Source organism: Stigmatopora argus, chromosome 6 (genome assembly GCF_051989625.1).
Source record: "Stigmatopora argus isolate UIUO_Sarg chromosome 6, RoL_Sarg_1.0, whole genome shotgun sequence".
Classification (NCBI taxonomy): domain Eukaryota; kingdom Metazoa; phylum Chordata; class Actinopteri; order Syngnathiformes; family Syngnathidae; genus Stigmatopora; species Stigmatopora argus.
Genome location: NC_135392.1, coordinates 4,478,607 through 4,494,706, shown reverse-complemented (window position 1 = coordinate 4,494,706; position 16,100 = coordinate 4,478,607). Strand labels below are relative to the sequence as shown.

Genomic DNA, 16,100 nt, shown 5'->3' with positions numbered 1-16,100 from the left:
TGGCATTGGAACTTTGAGGAACTTTTTGGGGCTCTCCAGAAAAAGCCTTCCTGTATTTTTTGTTTCGACCTGCGGGGGGAGGCGAAAAAACTTTGGGGTCCATCGGGGGGCTAAAACTCCGACACAGAATGGCTGAAGTGGTTCGAATCCGTAAGAAACGTCTGCAGATGCCCATCTCCAGGTAAGGTGGGAGGACATTTGGGGTCTTTGGAAAGCTAGAAGGACTTGGAGGGTCAGGTCCGAGGGATTGATGGTTCTTTAAAAAGTGCACAGTAATTCGACGAAAGTGACTAATGGCGTGGTTGGTAATCATGGGGTTGCCTATACTTAGCCGGCTCGACACTTGCCAGTTGTTTCAGGAACACTTGACTTCCTGGCACGGTGGATTAGCGGGAGAGGAAAGGCGGCTCATGCGCTTTTTTTGTTTTGGTTAGCGCGTTCAGGTCTTGGCATCTATTGGTTGACACGATTTTGTTTGTTAGTATGGGTAAAGATGGCGCCCATCCGCAGTGGTCATGTGCACATTGGAGGTGTTTTGACGACTGAAAATAATTCATATGTTTCTCAGGATGTAAATATGGATGGCAATTTGAAAGGAAAGCAGTTCAAGAATAAAAAAGTTTTAAAAAAAAAATAATAAACAAAAAAAATATATATATATATATATCTACACATACACGTGTGTATGTGTATATACATATTTATTTTTTTGTTTATTTATTTATTTTAATTGTTGAACTGCTATCCTTTCAAATTGCCATCCATATTTACACACACACATATGTGTGTATGTGTATATACATAGATATATTTATTTTTTGTTTGTTTATTTATTTATCTATTTTTATTCTTGAACTGCTATCCTTTCAAATTGCCATCCATATTTACACACGTGTGTATGTGTATATATATATATATTTATTTATTTTTTGTTTGTTTATTTATTTATTTATCTATTTTTATTCTTGAACTGCTATCCTTTCAAATTGCCATCCATATTTACATCCTGAGAAACAAGCGTACACGCGTACACACATACATATATACATATATACATATACACGTACACACAATAGGGGCGATCCTGCTTCGCGATTTTTCAATTGTTGATATTCGAAGGATTACTACACACATTATATAGACATACATATTGCTGGCAAAATCTTTCGATATTACTCTAACCTTTCAAAATGGCCGGAATTGTGTTTCTTGCGCTAAGACTAATTTCTCCATTTTCTATAACTAAAAATGCCTCTTATATTTTATTTGTTCAATCCTGTGTACTTAGTCAACTGGTAATTATTTGTCTTGACAATTTTGAGCATGCATTTTGTAAATATGGATAACATCAGCAGTTTTTTAACCTAAAATTTGACAGTTTCCTGAGCAAATCCATCTAGTGCCGAAGCCCAACAGAATGTAGGATGAACTGAAGGTTCCTGAGTGGGCTATTCAAAATTGAGTGGGCCAATGAAAACGAGGCTGCAGATTGGACACTAGGGGGAAAAAATCAAATAATTACAGAGCAGAAGTACTCTTAACGTAACAGCTGCCATTGACAACAATGGGCAGTCAATCCATTTGAACCAGGAGGCGTGGCAGCCATAATCTCCTGCTAGCCAACTGATTGGCTCCCATTGATAGCAACATACAAGCGAGTCATTTGAAATGTAAAAATAAGAGTCATTTCAAATGGATTGGGCCTTTATTGTGAGAGATGAAAGAAAATGCAAAGCTAAACTAAGTTGAAGCAGCTTGATAAAAATAGACATTTTCAGCCTGTTGAAATAACTTAACGACAGCAAAGTCCTAAATTAATCACAGGTGTCATAGGAGGGTCAAAATATTTGCACCGTATTCAATTTCTAGGCCTGATAGCGTAGTTGCTGTAGTCAGTGAAATATACGTATTGGGAAGACGAAGTTAAACATGTCGGAACGTTATGATTTTTAGGGCAACCAATTGATAAATAGAAATCAAATATATTGGGATTCATCATGGATTGGGGAAGAGGAAGCTAAAAATGACTGATCATTTTGATTTTAGGGCAACAAATTGAGAAATAGACATCAAATAGCTAGTTTTGGGATGCAGCTAACCAAACCGAGTTTGATACTAAACTAAACAGAACAACATAATAGAAAAAGAAAAACAACTATTAAAATATACAGTCATACCTCTACTTACGAATGCCTCTAGGTACGAAAGTTTCAGGTTACAACATTTTTAATATGCAAATGAGTCACTCAAGATACGAAAAAAGATCCAAGTTACGAAATCCCCCAAAAAGTAAATGCATTACCTTATCCATTATTTTGAATCACCCTTATTAAGTGATTAAAAACTACAAATGCAACGTGACATATTTTCACACAGACACACACACAGGGCACAAAGTAAAAGTCTAAAATGTACTACAAAGTGGACGGCTTTCGGCCCGGGCTAATGCCGACATCTGGCGGGTATCACATCTATAACGGCCGCGGAGGGAGATATTTCAGGGGCGCACGGCACATTTTCATATATTAGATTTATTTGTTTTAAGACATTAATAAATCATCTTATAATTTTCTCTGTGTTTCCCCACACCTTTCATACAAAATAGGGACACTTTGACCAATTTTAAAGGGTTTAGTTGGTAGTTGAATGAGGACCGTGGAACGAATTAGACAATTTACATAAAAAGTACACCTCTACTTACGAAATTTTCAAGTTACCAAAAAAGTCTTGGAACGAATTAGACAATTTACATATAAAGTACACCTCTACTTATGAAATTTTCAAGTTACAAAAGAAAGTATTGGAACGAATTGGAGAATGTACATATAAAGTAAACCTCTACTTACGAAATTTTCAAGTTACGAAAAAATTCTTGGAACCAATTAATTTCGACTGTACTTGTAAATGTCATAGGCCATGTTCATAATATTACAACACTTTAAACTAACTCCATTCAAGACTTGATTAGACTTTCCAATCCGCTGCGTACAGCAAGGCAAAAAGCACATTTGTCATTAATCTCTATAAATAAAAAGCGCTTCTGACAAGTCATTTCCGGGGAAAAGGGGCCGCCAAACAAGCCCCCCGGCTTCTAAAAGCCAAAGCAAGGCGTCGACGGGGAAGATTATGAGCGCTATTTTAGCCCGGCTGCTTTATGAAGATGGTGGCGGCGTGATAAACGCTTGAAAAAAGTGGCGAGTGCCGCCTGCCGTTTCCCCGCCTACGACGACGACGGCCTCATCTGGCGTTGCGTAAACAACAGCCACGGGGGAGGGTCGTCCGTTATTTGAAAGAAACTCACGTCACGTCCAATAAATCTGCGTGAGAGAATAAATCTGCTCGTGTAAACAGACGATGAAATTTCTCATGGACACCAGAGCAAACCTGTTGAAGCTTTGGGGATTTATAAAAAAATAAAAATTTCTATCGCCGGAACTTGGGCGTCAAGACGGAGATCGTCAAATCTATTAACCCTTAAGAAGTAAAAAAATTATAATTAATTTCACCTCGTCAGTGGTTATTAAAAGTTTGAATTGACCTTTGACCTTTTATAGAGCAAAGGACTATACTTTTGATCATTAAAAAATAATGTGAGCAATTCTTGTGAAATTATTTATTTATGATAATTACATATTTGAATGCTATTTATTGAAATTTTGTTTTCATTTTTTAATTATTATAAATAAAGTAAACCATTTAAATAGTTGATTAAAAGTTCAATAAATACAATTAAAATCGGAAAAACACACTCGTTACGTACGGGTTTGACTAACACTATAAAGTTATTTTTTTTCTACATAATATTTAACTGATTGTGTGCTATTAATGTGATGGATGTCCAATTCATTTAAACTGGGAAGACTGGCTTTCAAAATTCATGTTCCAGGGCTATCAACTGCAATAGAAGTCCAAATTTGACATTAAAAATCATAATTTCTGTGCTGTGAACATGCAAAAATGTCGTCATTTTCCCCAAAGGACACTTTTGCTGCAAGAAATCTCAGTTTTTTTTGTTTGCCGCTGTAAGTTGATTCACCCACATAAAAATTGTCGCTTTATTGTAGTCAACAGATGCAGTAAAAACATTAATAGTGCAAAACATCCCAAGCGTATAGATAGCGTTATTACCATGCAACAATATGGACCAAATCCAAACGTTCATTTCCACCCAATTGTGGCCAAAAGCATGGGAAGTTTCCCTCTCACGGAAAGACTGTCAGCCACATTCCCCATTTTTTTCCCACCTTAGGACAATTTGGCGTGAAATGCTTCCAAATGACCTCATGCAAAGACCTCATTCCCCCCCGTGAACATCAACTTGCACCTTGAAACTCCAACATGAGCTGAATTGCCAATGTGGCTTGCTTAAAAGCACAAGGGTCAAATGATGCAATTCTAATGGTTTTCTTCCCATTTGGCCTAGTTTGAACGCAGCTTCTTACAAACTTTAAAATTCCCTGACAATTCCGAACCCGTCTGCCTCAATATTTAAGATCCGGATGTTTTATTTTTATTTTTTTTTAACATCTATGCTAGGCCTGCATTTCCCAAACATTGTTGAACTAAGGCAAATCTCCTACATTAAAAGATCTCACATCATAACATGCAAACGACATTAGACCGCCAATTCCCAGAAGCCACCCATGTGGCGCTAATCCGTAAATCCAGTCGACCTGCCAATGTAATCAAACCAAGGTCAAGTCGCGTAAAGTTTATTTGCAAAGCTCTTAAAAACAAAAAAGGCTGAAAGGGTTCCGCGGTTTCATAAAGATCGACAACAAAACCTGCTTTAGGAAAGGGAAATAATTCTGAAAACCAACTAAATGGCTGTTAAACAGGCTGAAGACTTGGTTTCAGCGTGAAAAGGACTTTTTCCACTAAAATCGAGAGTCTGAGGTCAATATTTATACATTTCTACCAAGATTGCTCTCTATTTTTTGTGTCTGGGGATTGCGGAATTTGTTAGGGGAAAGAAAACCTAAATTAAAGAGCATGACGACATGTCCTGACCAGTCAAATTTGTGTTTGTCAAAAACAACAATAACCAAAATGAAACTGTCATGGCTGCTTTCAGGCTACGAAGCATTTTGAAGCAGCTGGAGGACCGAGACGTAGACTACGAGGACATTAAAAAAAGTCTGGATTTGACAGCATCACTGCTAGAGGCGGTTTATCTGGATGGAACCAGGTAAACAGGGACTACCGTATTTTTCGGACTATAAGTCACACATACTACACAATGGAGAGGAAAAAAATATACAAGTTGAAGTTTTAGGAGAGCCATTTTTTATTTGATTAGAAAACAAGAACAAACCCATTAAAGAAACTGTGGGAAAATGGAGAACAATATGCTAATGCTAGTTTTTCAGATAACTATAGCCTTAAAAAAACAACATAGGATGTCGGTGCTCTAAGAAGAAGAAAAAACAAGACGCAGTTGCGTATGAGAAACATGCAAAGCCAAACTATGAAAAAAGTGCGCCTTATAGTCCGGAATATACGGTAACACCCGCAGAATGGCGTGCCCATTCAAAGACCGACTGTCAACGTCCAGGCAGTGCTTGGAATCCGAGGATGACCTCCACCAGCTTCAGTCGGACGGGGTGCCCGCGGAGGTCACCGATTGGCTGGCGTCAACATTCACGCAGAGGGTACGGCCGTCGGGCCGGCGCTCGGACGAGAAGCCAAAGTTTCGGAGCATCGTGCACGCGGTTCAGGCGGGGATCTTTGTGGAGAGGTACGACGCAAACCGCTGTGAGCCGTTTTCATTTATTTACAATCGCACAGGTTCGCCCTTAGACATTTCCACGTCTCAACTCCAATAGGAAGGGGTGGAGTCTAGAGCCTAGTATCGTATTTTCTCGCATATTAGCCGCCTCTGCGTATAAGCCGTACCCTTAAAATTGCCTTAAAATTGTTGAATTTCACAATTTCCCTCGTATAAGCCGCCCCCTGATTCACAATTTTCACCTCCATATTCATGGATTTAATATGGAGTACAAATGTGTTACTTTGAAGGGAAAATCTTAAGAAAAATCATCGCACGTGGTATTTCAGACACTGTATAAATGGATTGCTGGGTGTTGACTACAGGTAGACAAATTCAAAAAGGAAGTCAGGTGAGCAGTACAACCAGGAAGTGTGTCCGTAGTTTGTCATCCCTAGGTAAAATGGCGGCACCCTGAGCGAGCAATGGCAGGCACAAGTGAGTTTTTTCCCCATTTTATGCAAGATATGGTTTATTTTTTTCTTGAATTTCATTCACAGACGTCAAAATAAATTTTGTTTAGCCTTTTATCTGTTGATCTTTTCTCTATTTTGAAATAAATGACCGTATCGTCTTGCGTTATGGCGTTTCGTGCATGTCAAGTCTAATTTATGCGCATATAAGCCATACCCTCGATTCAGTCCTCATTTTTTTTAGCGACAAATACGGCATATATGCAAGAATCCTTTTTTTCCCAATCATAAAATACGGTAAAACCCCTGACACAATCTCAAGGCCATACAATATTTCCCTCCAACAACCTCGGCGATCCCAATGGACAGCAAACCATTGGCCCCTCCCTCTTCCTCTTTGAAAACATCCTCGGCAAAGCGTAAGGAGCCTCGGAGGATTTGGAATATAAACACCTCCGGAGATGAGCACGCTGCACAATCTCAGCATGTGAACTTGAAGTGAACTCAACATAAACATTGCCTTCTTCCAGGATGTTCAAGAGGACCTACACGGCGGCCATGCCGGACCAACCCTTGGCCGTGGTCAATTGTCTGAGGGTAAGACACAGAACGCTATGTCGGCTTTAGCAGTTTTTTGTTGCGATTGGATCATCTCCTCTGGAAATCTCTCCCAAAAGGACGTGGACCGCTGGAGCTTTGACGTGTTTTCGCTGAACGAGGCCAGCTCGGATCACGCGCTGCAAACTCTCTTCTTTCAACTGGTGACCAGATATGAACTCAACAGCCGTTTCAAGGTCTTTTTCCCATCCGGTTTCATCACACGCGATGTATAAAGTCAGGTTTTTTAAATCAAAGCAACCCACGTCCCAGTTTCCAAGTAACGATGGCAAATATGGGACTCCAAGATCACAGTCTGGTACCGCTTGTCCGTCAAATTGAGCTCTGCCATTGGCTGGGATAGGCTCCGGCACCCCCATTTCCATTGAAAAGTCCAAACATCAATTCAGAACAGACGCGCTCTGCTTGCTGCATAACAAAAGCTGACGTTTGGAAATTGTTTACAGGACAGTAATTGAACCCTTGTTTTTGCCATTTTTGATATCGCACACATGGAACATACTAGACCAAGGGCGTCAGACTCAGGTTGGTTCCCGGGCCGCTTAAACGTCAACTTGATTTCAACCTTTGAATTACCCAAAACCAGCAGGAAGTTACCTGAAAATGCCCCAAAATCAGCAGGAACTGACAAACAAACAAGAAGTATCTCGGAAAGTCCCTTAAAAACAATAGGAAATGATCCAAAATGTACCAGAAGTGACCCATAAGACCCTAAAATGATGCAAAATGAACTCATTGCCTGCCATTGACAATGATAGATGTCCAATGTCGGCCCCCATGCGATCTAGTTGGCATTAATGTGGCCCGCAAAACTGAGTTTGACACCCCTGTTGTGAGGTTTGATAAAAGAGGAGGCCATTTAAAAATAAAATGTCTCCATCAATGGATGTTTTTCTAGATTCCCATTTCGAGTCTCACGCTGTTCATGTCTGCGGTGGAGAGAGGATACTGCAAACACAACAACCCGTACCACAACCACGTTCACGCCGCAGATGTCACCCAGACCATGCACTGCCTGCTGCTGCGATCCGGTCTTGTGGTAAACTTAACCAGTTACAAGCAACTTTAGCTTACGACATAAATAGTCCAAGATGTTTAAGGACCAAGACCAGATGCGGAATGAGACTTTGAGGACCGGAGCAAAACTGAAGACCCTAAGACCGATGACGAGAGAGCAGTTAAGACCAAGTCGAGACTTTGGATATTGAGAAGCCTTTTATGAGTAGACAAGACAAATATTTTGAAATGTTTCAGTTAAACCAAAATTACGTTTTTGGGGAGTCAACGTAGATATCGAAGTCTGGAAAAGCCAAATAATCAAATTTTCCAAGACCCATTATGCCAAAACCCTTATCTCGGGTGCAGAACGTTCTGCCAAATATTCCGACCTTGCGCCAAGATAAAATCCAAAGACAAGAACCACGAAAAAAGAGCCCCAAAACCTTTAAGACTGAAGACCAAACCCACACTTGGATGACCTAAAAGCAAGTCCAGACTGAAATTTTCAGTTGGCAAGAACCAATTCAAAAATTCAAGACCAAGTTAAGGTTTTTACGAGGTAAAACCAAGACCTTGACGAAATCAGAGTACGTTAAATTAGAGACTTTGAAGAACAGAACATTCAAGACCAGATTTCTAGTCATCTAACCAATTCCCAATTGTACTAAACAGCACTGGCTAACGGAGTTGGAGGTGATGGCCTCGCTGTTCGCCGCGGCCATTCACGATTACGAACACACGGGGACCACCAATACCTTTCACATCCACACAAAGTAAGCCATTTTCCCTGGAACATTTTCTTTCCACTCACCCGCATTCCAACAAAAGCAGCATTCAAGTCGGGGAGTATTAAATGCACCGTACACTGCGAGTGGTTAGCACGTCGGCCTCACCGTTCTTGGGGTCGTGTGTCCGATCCCAGGTGGGTCGTCGGTATGTGGATTTGTGTGAATGTTCTCCCCAGGCTTGCGTGGGTTTTCTCTGGGTACTCCAGTTTTCTCCCACATCCCCAAAACATGCATGCTAGGTTAGCTGGTTGAACACTTTAAATTTCTACTAGCTAAGATTGGTTGTCCGTCACATTGTGTTCTGCGATTGGCTGGATTAGTCAGTTGGGATAGGTTCCAGCACCCCCTTGTTAGCATGAGCAGTTCTGATAATGAATGAACATTTAGCTAACCAACTAAATACAGTAGAACTGATCAAGAATTAGCTGGAAATTTACAGTCTAAGGCTCAAACCAAATGTTTCGTGTACTCTTCAACAACAAAAATTCTCGTATTTGGGAAAAGCTCTCAAGTTTGCTAACTTTGCTAACTCTGCCTCTCCAGGTCCGAGTTCGCACTGATCTACAACGATCGATCCGTGCAAGAAAGTCATCATTTGAGCGCGGCGTTCCGCCTTCTACAGGACGAACAAATGAATATCTTTATTCATTTGACCCGAGAGGAGTGGATGTAATTGTTTTTCTTCCAAAAAAGCTACTTTTCCCACTCAATGTTTGGTTACTCAGCCATCCAATCCATTTTAACTGGGACTGCCAGTTCAAGGAGATTGGATGGCTAACGCCATTGTTGCTAGTCAATACGCTACAAGAACCATCTCCAAAAAAAATCCTTCTTCATTCTCCTCCTACGCAGGGAACTACGTTCTCTTGTCATTGAGATGGTGCTGTCCACCGACATGTCCTCTCATCTTCTCCAAGTAAAAGCAATGAAATCCTGCCTGCAGCAACAAGAACGGTAAAGAAGGGATATTTTCAGGAGGCGGCCAACGGCTGAATTTGGTGTTTTTTCATCAAACAGGATTGAAAAGTCCAAAGCTTTGTCCCTGTTACTCCACACGGCTGACATCAGCCATCCATCGAAACCCTGGTGTCTTCACTCCAGATGGACCAAAGCTCTAATGGAGGAGTTCTTCAGGCAGGTAGGAGGAGCATGATATAAGAGTCCAAAGTCAGTTTTATCATCCATCACCTACCGCTGTACTTGTGCAAGGTCACTTGGAAGGTGAGGGACTAATAGCCAATCGCGTCGGACGTGTAGCAGGAGGCGGGGCTCATACATCAGATAGGCTACCGTTTCTGATTTTAGCAACATGCATGTTGAGCACACCGGAACAAAGATCTTGTAGTATGTACAGGCTCTCATAGTAGTCCAAAGACTTGTAGTACAAGTATAGTATTTAGTACACTTCATAATTGTACCTGTATTTTTGTATAGGCGCAAAAACATGTCATATGGTATGTCATAATACTTTGCGTTTTTTCCATTATCGTGGCCTTGTCTGGTCTACATTATCCATTAAATTACTGTACCGGTAATACAAGTACCGTATTTTCTGTACTATAGTCACACTTTTTTTCTAGTTTGTCTAACACTCTACTGTATTCTCTCGCATATAAGCCGTATTTGTAACAAAAAAAAAATACTGAATCAAGGCTACGGCTTATATGTGAAAAAAGACTTAGTTGCTATACTCTTTTTCACCAGTAGATGTCGGCAAATTAATATTTACTATTTGTTGGTTATTTTCAGTTTTGCAGCAAGAAAACAACCATTACTGGATGAATTACTAACTTCCTTATGATATTGAACCTAATAATGTGCTTTTGATTCATACAGTATCTCAGAAATAGCACGTGCAATGATTTTTCTTAAGATTTGCCCTTCAAAGTAACACATTTGTACTCCCTAACAAAACCATGAATATGGAGGAGAAAATTGGGAATCAGGGGGCGGCTTATACGTGAGAAATTGTACAATTCAAGAATTCTAAGCCAATTTTAAGGGTGCTGCTTATACACAGGGGCGGCTAATATGGTAGTTTAACACATCTTTTTTTCTGACCAGCAAAAGTCTGTTTTTTGTTAAAGCTACAATACCTTAAAAATAAAAATTGTGAATTACATCCCGTTAAATTCCACCACATCATTCTTTCCATGAAATATTTTGAGGGGCCTAATACAAAAATATAATAAAGAGGCGTACAGTGCCTCCTCTGCTATTCAGGTTTTTTTCCCATTACTGTAAAAAAAACAAAAAATATGTACTTGGATATATGACATAAGGCTACTATCGTTATTTTGAGCTTTTAGAGTGGGATGCCTTTTAAGATATCTGCTGCTTGTCTCTTTTCTACCATGGGGAGGGTGATAGAGAGGCGGAGCTCGGTTTGCCCTTCTCGCCACTGTGCGATCGAAAAACCACCCTAGTGGCCGAGTCCCAGATCGGTAAGTGCAAAATCATAAAAAATTCAGAAATGGACTTACCCGGATAACGTCGGATGGGCTGTCTTTCCTTTAGGTTTCATCGACTTTATCGTGTATCCGACGTTTTCCCTCCTGACGGACATGGCGGAGAAGATAGTGGTTCCTCTGGTGGAGGAGAACCCGGGACCGCTAGACCCGTGCAACAGACACAGGTACAACGGATTTGCAAATCATTGGCTTTGTTTAAGTGCAGTCAATAAAATGGTGAATGTTATTGAATGAATGAAATTGGCGGCCCGGTGGGCAAGTGGTTAGGGCGTAGGTCTCACATTTCAGAGATTGGTGGAATCCCAGGTGGGTCCTCAATGTGTGGAGTTTGCATGGTTTTTTTCCAGGTACTCCGGTTACGCCCACATCCGCAAAACATGCACGCTAAGATGAGTGAAATTGCCTATAGGTACAAGTATGAGCGTGAATGGTTGTACTTGGTTGGGGACCCTTGCGAGGATAAGTGGTACGAAAAATTGAATTATCTGTGCTTTTTTTGTCCTAAATACCGCGACTACTGTACTTTCTGAGTGACTTTTTTTTGGGCAGTGGCTGCTTAGCCGGTAACCAGTCAAAAAGTCCCAGGGACTATTTAGCCGGTAACCTATTATTTAACATTGAGTGAATAGGGGATTTTCTAAACCATTCAACCAATCTTATTGAAATTTGATGTGTTATTGCCAATTAGATAGATTTTAACATTAGGTGAATAGGGATTTAATGACTATTATTTAGGCAGTGGCTCCGGAGCCATAGTTTCTTACTATTTACCCCACACAGAATTCTTACCGGCTAAATGGCCATATGGGGCCATATAGACTATTTGACCGGTTACCGGCTAAATAGCCCCTGGGACTATTTGACCGGTTACCCACTGCCTTTTTTTTTTTAGAAAATGTGTATCACATTTCACCATGTAGCTAAAGGCAGGCACAATTCTTACACTCAAAAGTCCGAAAGTGGGGCATTGGATGCATGATGATGATAATATGATGATAATTGGATGCATATAAATATATATAGTGTTTTATAAGCATATGTTACACCGGGGGTCGTGAAGATTTTTAACAGAGAGCCATAAACAACTCCTATTTTCAAATATTATTCTTTGAAAGCCATAATCAGAATTTAAAAGTAAAATACATAAAAATATGTGCATCTCTTAGTTATTTTACCATTTTTAAAGTACAAAAAAGTCTCAGAATTGACAACATTGTTACGCTGTTGCTAGTCAATTAGTATCAATGAGGGTGTACATCCAGAACATTCTAATGGGAAAAAAAGATTCAAAATACTACAAACATTTGCATCAAACAAACTGCTGATAAAACAAGTCAGCTTACCTTAGTTGAGTCTTCGCCTTGTAAAAAATAAAATAAAATAAAAACATCTCCAGAAAAAGAAAATAGTTGCCGATGTAACTCCAAATAACGTATACAAAACGACGACCCAACAACAAACACCTGGTTAGCAGACGAGCGCAGGTGGAAACGGAAATCTAATCAGAACAGAGCCTAACAAAATAATGGCTGAAAAGAAGGCATATTTGAATCGGAACAAAAAAATACATATATGTACTACAACTAATGTTGACTTTTACATGTTAGTAACGTGTGGAAAGAGAGCTCCAGAGGCCTTCAATGGAGTCTGGCTCACATCACAGCCGAACTGGTCAGCTTCCGATCCACTTGGACGCGGCATGCTGACGACAACAAGCTAAAGTGGAAAGACGGAGGCTCCAACGGTAGAATTTCCTTTCAACGAGGATCCGTAAACGCATCACGGTTTGGGCTGCATTTCTTTTTTTTAACGCATTTACTTTTGTTTTGAAGGATTCTCAGAAGTGACAAAAGAGCGGAAATCAACAAAAGATGCGTCGCACAAATCCCAGCTGGACACAAAACACTAAACTTTATACAATCCTGGTACGAAAAATATGTTGAATTGAGAGTCACTGTTTCTTATGCTGTCTCATTTATTATGTCATAATTTAATTGTATAAAGTATAACATGCGGGTCGTGTTGTGCTATAGCTAGAAAATATTAAATTAATTTCCTGGGAGGAGAAAAAATGTTTTTTTTTGTGCCATTGACTGCAAAGAACGTCCAATCCAATTTGATGAGGTAGGCCGGCAGAGATTATTCTCAGGAAAAATTGGCGTCTATGGCAGTCAAAGGCAGCCGATGATGCTGCGAATATGTTTATGAAAGATGTATGCGTTTTTAAGATTGCGGCTCATAGTTGGATGAATTATTAATGCGAAAGGCCTATTTTTAGGGGAGTCACCTCAAAAAGTCCAATTTTGTCTTTTTTTGCTGTAAGAAAGCACAAGTGTTGAGCAATTGAAAACATTTTTATTGTATCAAACACATTTTTGATAAGCCATGTCATCAGTTCAAGTAAGGCTGAAACATGGGAGTTCAATTAGGGACAAAATCCAGAAATACACAAAACATTATTTCTTTATTTGGACTTTTTGGCATTCTGATTCATGAGTTCCTTTCTATTTCTGTCATTTAATATTAAGCATATGGAAAGATTGTCACAATCTATATATTTAACTAGATTTTTTTTTTCATTTTTTGGGGGCTACTTGGGAAAAAAATGGAATTGGAGAATACTTAACAGAAAAAAAATGGTTTAGTTAGGTTTTTATGCTAATTAAAACTAACACTATCATGCGAATTCCAATTTTTTTATGCTATTCGATACTAAAAAAATGTATGTACCTATATGGAAGAAAATAATATGAATTTCTCTAAGACATTCTCTCAATATTCTGGTATTTTTTGACAAAATTAACAATTTCATTCATCCACATTGACCTAAAACAGGAGGTTAATCCTCATTTTGACCCCCAAAAATGAAAATATGAATGTAAATCTACTTGCTATTTACAGTATTTTGAAAAGATGGGCATCTGTCACTCAAAAATTTGACGTGCCAGGAAAAAAATTGAAATGAATTCCGCACCAAAATTTAGTTAGTAACAGCTGTCAACAAAAATATTCTTTCCTGTGTCTTATTTGAAATTAGCACAGTAAAAGTACGCTAATAGTGGCATGCTAGGTGTTTAGGAAATATTTATATTTAAACAAAAAGAAGATGTCGAAATGAAAAATGTCAATTTATTGATCATGGACTTTTAAAAATCCCCAAAAGATTTCATGACATAGTAATTAAAATCATGACATTTGAATTTGAGGTAAAATAAGGAGGCAATGACAACAATTAATTAACCGTGACTATTCATAGCTGAAAATAAGAGTCAAACTAACTCCTAAATCCAAGCACAACTAACTCTATTACCCTCCTATTCTCTTTTCTATGACTTTATCTTCTAGAATATTAAAATGACACTTCTCCCAAAAGTGATCTATTTCTTAAAGTACAAACGGGGTGTTGTTGTTATTATTATTGCTTCCATGTCATGGCACATAAATGACATTAAAATTAGTGTTTGGATATCGGCTTTATAGTGAAAAAAATCCTTTAATCCGGATTAAAATTATAGGATGATTTCCTGGATATTCAGGAATAAACCCTTCCGGAACAAATTATTTTAACATGCGCGGATTGGCCAAATGTAGCGGAAACAGTAGTAGAAGAAGCCGTACTTTAAACATGAGGGTTATTTCGTAAATATTTCCACTTTTTATTCTACCGTTAGGCCTTTCAACCTTTGTAAGAGCCTTTAATTTTTTTATTTGATAAGATGTACCCTTGAAACTGCCTTAAAATCGTTGAATTTTACAATTTCTCACGTATAAGACACCCCCTGATTTAACTGTATGAATCCAAAGGAACGTCTACTGAATTGCACATTATTTGGGTCAATATCATTAAGAAGTTAAATTCAAAAAGGAGGTCATGTGAGCAGTACAACCAGGAAGTGTGTCCGTAGCGGTCTGGTTTGTCATTCTTAGGTAAGATGGCGGCGCCCTGAGCGAGCAACGGGAGGCACAAGTAAGTGAGTTTTTTCACGTACAATTATGCAAGATACGGTTTATTTTTCAAAATAAGCGTCAAAATAATTTTTCTTAAGCCTTATATCTGTTTATCTTTTCTCTATTTTGAAACAAATGACCGTATTAGCTGCATTGTCTTGCGTTATGGCGTTTTGTGTATGTCAAGTCTAATTTGTGCGCATATAAGCCGTACCCTTGATTTAGTCATCATTTTTTAGCGACAAATACGGCTTATACGCGAGAGAAAATGCGGTAAATGTAGCCATTGATGCCTAGGCTGGTCAATAATAGCCAAAATGGGGAAAATTTGAGTTATAGGAGCCAAAACAAAGACTTGAACGTATGAATATTTTGCAGCTGGTAACCGAGGCCCTATAAAGGACTGACCTGGTGTGTTTGCACACAAACACAATGTTGTGTGATTGTTTAGGAGGAGTCGCGGCGTTGGCGACGTACACCAGAGCGCTTCAATTCATTCCTCTTATCTTGGTTTTCAGTATTTATTTTTCCGTCCCCGGGTCGACCTTGTTTGTTTCGTCGCCGGCCGGCTGACTGCTGCTCAACGTCGCCGCTTTTGTGTCTGGAAAATACGGACGGACATGAAAGTTCATTTTCGGAACTGCTTTTATCTGGATTCAGGGCTTTACGGTATTTATCTTTTTTCCATGTTTGTGCTTTAAAAAAAAAATCTCGGCTTTAAAGGAGGAAGTTTTGTTTGCCAGCGTATTATTTATTTAACCTTGAACTGTCTTTAATTACTTTTGAAAACTCTAATCAAACAAACTTTGCTCACAATCGCACTATATTTGGAAGAACATATTTTGTGAGATGTTAATTTTTTACAACAGTAAAATGGAATTCCACTTAAAAAACGAGCTGTCGTCTACTTAAACAAAAGACCCTTTGCTTATAACAATATTTTTGCTGTGTATAATCCTCATATTGGCCATAATAACTTCATTTAAACAATATTCAAGATAAGTACCGTATTTTCCGGACTATAAGTCGCACTTTTTTTTCATAGTTTGGCCCTGGTACGACTTGTATATGTATTTTTTTCTCTCTGTTAAGTTGT

General features: G+C 39.0%; 2 protein-coding genes across 3 annotated transcripts in view; one reads left to right on the top strand and one right to left on the bottom strand.

Moving 5' to 3' along the window:
* LOC144075756 (dual specificity calcium/calmodulin-dependent 3',5'-cyclic nucleotide phosphodiesterase 1B-like) lies at positions 1 to 13,821 on the top strand. Its single transcript, XM_077603115.1, has 14 exons — positions 1 to 181; positions 5,075 to 5,188; positions 5,555 to 5,737; positions 6,711 to 6,777; positions 6,858 to 6,974; positions 7,697 to 7,837; positions 8,470 to 8,570; positions 9,129 to 9,254; positions 9,438 to 9,539; positions 9,603 to 9,723; positions 10,948 to 11,029; positions 11,103 to 11,220; positions 12,664 to 12,800; positions 12,889 to 13,821. The coding sequence occupies exons 1-14, from the start codon at positions 129 to 131 to the stop codon at positions 12,963 to 12,965; spliced, it is 1,539 nt and encodes a 512-aa protein (XP_077459241.1). The 5' UTR covers positions 1 to 128; the 3' UTR covers positions 12,966 to 13,821.
* Positions 13,392 to 16,100, bottom strand: part of LOC144075753 (uncharacterized) — a 16,324-nt gene continuing 13,615 nt past the window's right edge. For both annotated transcript variants that reach the window (XM_077603111.1, XM_077603112.1), the window contains one exon: positions 13,392 to 15,605. In XM_077603111.1, coding sequence (XP_077459237.1) covers positions 15,526 to 15,605 — 80 coding nt within the window. In that variant the 3' untranslated portion in view covers positions 13,392 to 15,525. The remainder of the gene's footprint in view (positions 15,606 to 16,100) is intronic.

Bases quoted from the DNA above. Each gene is read 5' to 3' on its own strand.
- LOC144075756 (XM_077603115.1), top strand. From the start codon at position 129: ATGGCTGAAGTGGTTCGAATCCGTAAGAAACGTCTGCAGATGCCCATC. The intron at 182-5,074 runs GTAAGGTGGGAG...GGCTGCTTTCAG, and splicing joins CTGCAGATGCCCATCTCCAG to GCTACGAAGCATTTTGAAGC. The intron at 8,571-9,128 runs GTAAGCCATTTT...CTGCCTCTCCAG, and splicing joins ACCTTTCACATCCACACAAA to GTCCGAGTTCGCACTGATCT.